The 6,080-nt window shown below is 38.3% G+C and overlaps 2 protein-coding genes across 6 annotated transcripts; one reads left to right on the top strand and one right to left on the bottom strand.

The window, feature by feature from the left end:
• Positions 1 to 378: 378 nt before the first annotated feature.
• Positions 379 to 4,457, top strand: LOC102609080 (OVARIAN TUMOR DOMAIN-containing deubiquitinating enzyme 10). Of its 5 annotated transcripts, XM_025093341.2 has the most exons (12): positions 383 to 562; positions 952 to 979; positions 1,095 to 1,294; positions 1,383 to 1,543; positions 2,159 to 2,232; positions 2,489 to 2,543; positions 2,692 to 2,766; positions 2,865 to 2,938; positions 3,030 to 3,078; positions 3,333 to 3,417; positions 4,012 to 4,068; positions 4,178 to 4,457. In XM_025093341.2, the coding sequence occupies exons 1-12, from the start codon at positions 550 to 552 to the stop codon at positions 4,231 to 4,233; spliced, it is 927 nt and encodes a 308-aa protein (XP_024949109.1). In that variant the 5' UTR covers positions 383 to 549; the 3' UTR covers positions 4,234 to 4,457. The 5 variants fall into 5 exon arrangements, with proteins under 5 accessions (XP_024949110.1, XP_006493039.1, XP_024949109.1 ...); XM_006492976.4 differs by having other exon boundaries at positions 381 to 562; positions 893 to 1,294; positions 2,692 to 2,742; XM_025093340.2 differs by having other exon boundaries at positions 389 to 562; positions 952 to 1,294.
• A 204-nt stretch (positions 4,458 to 4,661) lies between these two features.
• LOC102609940 (transcription factor TCP11) lies at positions 4,662 to 5,664 on the bottom strand. Its single transcript, XM_006492978.4, has one exon. It carries the CDS (start codon positions 5,526 to 5,528, stop codon positions 4,896 to 4,898), a length of 633 nt encoding a protein of 210 aa, XP_006493041.1. The 5' UTR covers positions 5,529 to 5,664; the 3' UTR covers positions 4,662 to 4,895.
• Positions 5,665 to 6,080: the final 416 nt, after the last annotated feature.

Genomic DNA, 6,080 nt, shown 5'->3' with positions numbered 1-6,080 from the left:
ATAAGTGTCTTAGCCTTACACGAGCTAATTTTTGTTATTTCTACGGTAATTTTAAAAAATCGCATATATAATTAGTAAAATACTTTTCAGTACATGGACTTTCCAGTCTTTGACTGACTCGTGAGTAACCCGATTTTGACCACAATAAAACTCCTGACCTGAAGAGGTCATAATTGTCAATTTGTTCTCGGCAGACGGTTAGTTACCCATTTCACGAGATCTCCGCCGTACGATCCACCAATTGGAGCCATCATATTTGAAAAAATAAACAATAATAATAAAAATCTAAAATCAACAGAACCGCTTTCGAAATCCTACGGCTCGGCGAACTCCGTACTCTCAAACTTACTCGATCTTTAGCCCTGCAAACACTATATAATTGCGCGGAAATGAAATGCGCCTCTCTCCAATTTCTTTCAAAAGTTATTTTTCTTTTTTTTCAAAAAAGTTCATTTTTTCCACTGTATTTATTTCTACGTACTACAGATATATATACGGTGCGTTTTGTACAGGGCCAAAGCTTTATTGCCTTTTTTGAAAAATTATTCGATGCTATTATCAGGTAAAGTTAATTGTTTTTATTTCTTAATATCATTTCTTACTTATTAAGTTTAGATTGTTCTTTTATTCATAATTAATGATAATTTGAGTTTTAATTTGTATTTAGTATTTATTTGTTTGGATTTATGGGCTTAATTTCATCTTTTTTTTTATATTTTAAATTCCACGAGTGTTCCAATGGATCAATGAAATTTTTGTTTATTGGTTTTATTATGCAGTTAGATTATCATTTGCCAGTATTAAGACATGGATTTAAAGTAAAAATATTTGTGATTAGAATATTTGATTTGATGAGAAAATATGAGTATTTATTTGTATGCTGTTTGTACAGATAGTACTTTGATTGATGAGGGATCAATACAGTGATTGATTCTGGTTTATTGATTAAAGGACATGGCTACAGAGGACCAGGATTCAGGTTTTGTTCAATGGGGTCTTCGTTTTTTTGACTATGACCCTTATTTGCATTCTGGGTACCATGATGACATAATACAACATGATGGTAATGACATCTATCATGGTCGGTCTTTCAGAAATAATGATGATGATGATGCAGAGAGTAGTAACAATGTTGAGAGTGATGAAATTATTGCACGTACCCTTCAGGAAGAGTTCTCGCAACTCGCAATTGAAGAAGCCTCTCAATATTCCCATGCACAAGACGAGCATACCATGCTAGAAACCTCTCAGGATCATGATTGGAATAGTTCATCAACAAGGAATTATAGTTCAGGTATTTATGAATTGTATTTGTTGGACCTACATGTGGTTGTGATGACTGATATAAATTGTTTTGATGACATAGTTTACATAATGAGCAGGGTTTGAATATGGCCAAGAAGAAAATGAAGATACACGGCCATCTTCTTCGTGTTCTAGTCCTGGTGATGGAGAGGAGGATCCTTATTCTTTGGAGATAACTGATGAATGTCTATTAGATGATGAAGTTGGAAAGAGGTTGAATCAAATGGTCGCTATTCGTGTAAGTTAGCTTAATATAAATATCATCTCTATTTGTGTTTCTATTTTAGCTGTTGAAGTTGTGTTATGACATCCATTTATTTTTTGACCCTTTGACTTCAAATTGTTGGATAAGTTGTCTACTATTCACATAAGTTACTGAAGGTCTGGATTCATAATTCTTTAGTTGCCTCCCCAGTGATGTGCAACAGCTTTGGGGGGCCTTTTTTTTTTTTTTTCGATGGAATGCTGCGGTTGGTGTTCTGAGATATATCTTGTCATTCCTGCAGTACTTAGCGTTCTAGGAGTTATCAATTATCCTCTGTTTCTTATTTATGCAGAACCTGTGTCTTGTATTCTACTTAGGTATTGTTTCCCAAGCTCGTCATTCTGAAAACTGATGTATATTTCCTGTAGTGCACGAGTCTCATTGGTGTTTTATGTTGTCCAGTTTTTTATTGCTGATAGACAGCTGTTGGAAACTGGCATGAGCTGAAATTCATAATACATGATGAGCTTATGTAAATGCATACCCAAACACTGGTGTTGTTCAATATAAATAAGATTTACGACGACTTGTGTGAAGATTTACACATCAGATCCTAATATCTCAGATTCTTACTATCTCATTATGCAGCATGTTCCTAGAATTAATGGGGAAATACCTTCAGTTGATGAAGCAACTTCGGATCATGAAAGACTACTGAACAGGTATTATCTGCATTCTTTTCTATTCAGGACTGAAACTGCCTAAACTATGAGCCAGATGTCCATCCAGCATTTTCTTTAAGTGAATGAGTGATTTAGAATGATTACCGTGATGAATTGAATATTTTATATTAACTGTAAATTGATACAAACATTTGGCGTACTAAAACTATAGTCTGTCATTTTTTCCCATAGGTTTCTTCAGCAATGTAGTCTTCTTGTAGAAAAAATTTATTTCCATGTTTTGTTTGTAATTTAGGTTGCAGTTGTATGGCTTTGTGGAGCATAAGGTTCAAGGAGATGGTAACTGTCAGGTTTGTTGCTTTGATCGAGCGTTCTCTTCCCAGTTTATCTTAATCATCAAGCATGCAAGCACTTAAGGTCTCTCTTTTTTATGTCGCATTGTGAAGCGTCGTATCATTTATTTAATAATATTTACTGGTTATACTCTCATTTTTCCAGTTCCGAGCTTTGTCAGATCAACTATATCACACACCTGAACATCATAAATCTGTAAGACAACAAATTGTCACTCAGGTTTGTTATCTCAGAAGTTAGCTACTTGCATGGTTCTTAAGCAATCATGACTAAATGCATCTTAATTTTCTCTTGCTCCAATGTTTTGTTGTCAACAGCTAAAGTCTCATCCTGAGATGTATGAAGGATATGTTCCCATGGAGTACAGTGAATATTTGAAGAAGATGTCCATGTACTAATAGAAGCTTTTCCGCTCCTGTTATAAATTAATAATGCCTTTGGACTAAAAGATGGCCATACTAACTCCCTTTCAATTAATTTAGGAGCGGTGAGTGGGGTGATCATGTCACGTTGCAGGCAGCTGCAGATTTGGTATGGCTATGGGCAACATCTGTTTCTTTATTTTAAGTGCATTAAGTTTTGTGTTTACTGCTTTTACACATATGAAATTTTAATTCTCTCTCTTTTTCTTGTGTGTAAGTGGTATTTTAATTCTTTCAGATATATGAGACTAGCTGCTTATCTGGATAGTGAATTAAACACTGTGCTTATGTAGTGGATAATAAACTGTAATTGTTTTGTTGTTTCTAAAGCTTATGAAATTTGATCTGCTTTTAATTTTGCAGTTTCGTGTGAAAATTGTTGTAATAACTTCTTTTAAGGACACCTGTTACATAGAAATTCTTCCCACTGTCGAGAAAATCAAAAGAGGTAAAAATCCAATTTGTTTCTGTTGAATATATTTTTTGGCTTGTCAGTAGCTCTTGACATTTTTCTGCTGTTTTTCCTCTCTGGTTGGTTTTATATCTAATTTTGCTGTACTATTGTATTTTTAAGCACTTGGCCCCTTTTCCCTTTAGTTTTCCTTCCCTCATGAATTTGGTGCTCAATTATGCCGGACTAATTTGTACGTAAATACAATCTCAATATATTGCTCTTACCTACTTTTGTTCTGGCCATTAGAATGCCAATCTAATTGCTTCATTGTTCATTTGCCTCACTATAAGATCAATTTCTGTCCCTGCCTGCCAACCTCATCCTTTTATATGTAGTAAGGAATTTTATATGGTAAAAACCTAAGTTAAAGACAAAAAATATACAAATTTAATATACTACATGACAAAATACAATGTATTGTTGTGTTTGTTTTCTTTGTATTACTTACTTATGGAGAACGTATTGTCTTGATGTACACGCACACACATTTGTAACTAACAAGGATTAGTTGTTAATTGTTAATTATTCATCCTTTTATAGTCTCTTTAAAGATTGTTATTTTTTATATTTATATTTGTTTTTTTGCAGCAATTTGTTTGAGTTTTTGGGCAGAGGTTCACTACAACTCTATCTTTTCTCAAGATGGTAAAACATATTTGATCACTCCTATTTTTCTTTCACTGGTGTGTTTCTTCTTTTAGATTCGATTTTTCTTTCACTGTTAGCACCTTATTGCTTTTGCATCACATATCAGATAGACCCCTTGGTGAATCAAAAAGGAAGAAAAAGTGGTGGAACTTCGGGAATTAGCATATGGAAACTCTCACAACTCACTTATCTTTGAGTACACATTCATCGTTTATCAATTCTGCTGTTGTTGCTTTGCGTCTTCCACGCTGTCTACACAAGCAAGAATTGCTTGAATTATTATACTATATTGTATTTGAGTAAACACATTACACATCTTCGGGTCATCAGATTCACTCGCCAACATTGAAAGTATCAAGTACATCAAAATATCAAGTTGCCTTTCAGGGGCCCCTGTCACATGTATCTTTAAATTGTTCGGTTCAAAATTTTTCCATATCCAACGGGAGTTCAGCACTAAATTAACGCTCAGGATCCTGAGTGCTGAAATCCTTAACGACTGGTTTTGTTCTGAGCAATGCCAGAATTTGAGTGCTGAAACTTTGTACTTAAGTACTGAATCCTTGTTCTGAAGACACGAACTCTCTTACTTCAGAGAAGATACCATTAAGCTTAATTTCATTTTGATTCCAGTCATTTACATGTTCTTCACCCGCAACTCCTAACTACTGCTACCAAAACACAGAGGCCTAGAAGTTAAAAAACTAAAATAAGACGCTTAACCGAAAACGACATCCACAGCTGCCAAAAACGACCGAAAAAGGAGAAGACCGTTTCTCTAAGCTAATTATCTGTAGATACATTTAGTAACTCATACGGTCAGTCTAATGACAATCCCCAGTCACCTTGATATCCTCTTGCCCCCCACTCTCTTCCGCCTCCTCCGCCGCGGCGGCCACAGCCGCAACTGCCGGCTGCAGTAACAGCGCTGTGAACGGTATGTGGCGGTACCCATTTCCCGCGAACTGCAGCCCCAACGGCTGGCACAAGTCGAGACGGCAGTTGGGCTGCGGCTCCGCGTCAGCAGCCAAGAACATCCCCTGCGACGAAACGCTCAGAGGCTGCACGCAGCACGACAACGAAGGCGGGGACGACGACATGGGAGTGGGCCCCGCGGTGGATGAGGATACAGCCACAGCGGGAACGGTGCCTGTGCCGGTTGCGGCTATGATGGAGGGCTCGGCCTGCCGGAGCAGCCACTCGATGGTCTCGCCGTCTGATCGGTGGCCGAGCTCCCTCGTCAGCTGGAAGATCCGGGCCGCGCAGAGAGGCGGCATCCGTACACGGCGGCCCCGGCCGTTGACCTTGGTGTGACGGTCCTTCGTCGATGATGACGAAGAACTGCTACGTTTTCGTGGGTGGGCGAGTTCAGTTTTGGCTGCTGACTCAGTAGTTGTAGGTGTTACTGAGTTGGGGTTGGGATTTTGGTGGGTCTGCAATGCCATTTCTGAGGCCATGTAGATAGTTTTGTTTCAGGGGTTTAAAAAAGGTTAAAAAAGAAAAAGAAATTGAGGGCTTTTTGAGAAATTACAGGAGAGGATTTAGGGTTTGTGGAGACGAAGAGGAGGTGAAGAATGAACTGGGGGTTTTGCCGATTCAATTGACCCCACAAAGAGGAGGGTGGGGCCTATTTATGATGGAGGATTTTGCAATCCAGTAAGCTGTGGGGTCACGTTATTGGCATACGTGTCAGGGGGTCAGGGCGTGAGTCCCACACTTAACGAGATTGGTAGGCTCCATCAGGGATGATATTGGTCCCACATGATGTATATTATATATCTGCCGGATTTGAGAGTTACTGAGATGGCCCGTGGTGTGGGGTCCACTCGGTCTTGTGGACCCCACTTGTTATGTAACGGTTCTGATCTTTTGGTTACACTTGGGGAACACGTGTCTGTACAAAAAGAGTTGGTGGATCTTAGGTGGAACCCACCTCAAGCTCTCGTGGTGGATTGACGTCACACTCTTAAGCTAGTAAAAAATTTGTGCGGGGTTATCTTATCAGCTCA

This window comes from Citrus sinensis, chromosome 6 (genome assembly GCF_022201045.2).
Source record: "Citrus sinensis cultivar Valencia sweet orange chromosome 6, DVS_A1.0, whole genome shotgun sequence".
Lineage (NCBI taxonomy): Eukaryota > Viridiplantae > Streptophyta > Magnoliopsida > Sapindales > Rutaceae > Citrus > Citrus sinensis.
Note: the sequence above shows the minus strand (reverse complement) of the source record. Positions and strands in the feature narration are given on the sequence as shown.

What these genes read in the sequence shown, in the direction of transcription:
- LOC102609080 (XM_025093340.2), top strand. Translation starts at nt 955, where the DNA reads ATGGCTACAGAGGACCAGGATTCAGGTTTTGTTCAATGGGGTCTTCGT. An exon ending in AACAAGGAATTATAGTTCAG is followed by an intron (nt 1,295 to 1,382) that starts GTATTTATGAAT and finishes CATAATGAGCAG; the next exon opens with GGTTTGAATATGGCCAAGAA. An exon ending in AAGGAGATGGTAACTGTCAG is followed by an intron (nt 2,544 to 2,691) that starts GTTTGTTGCTTT and finishes TCATTTTTCCAG; the next exon opens with TTCCGAGCTTTGTCAGATCA.
- LOC102609940 (XM_006492978.4), bottom strand. Translation starts at nt 5,528, where the DNA reads ATGGCCTCAGAAATGGCATTGCAGACCCACCAAAATCCCAACCCCAAC.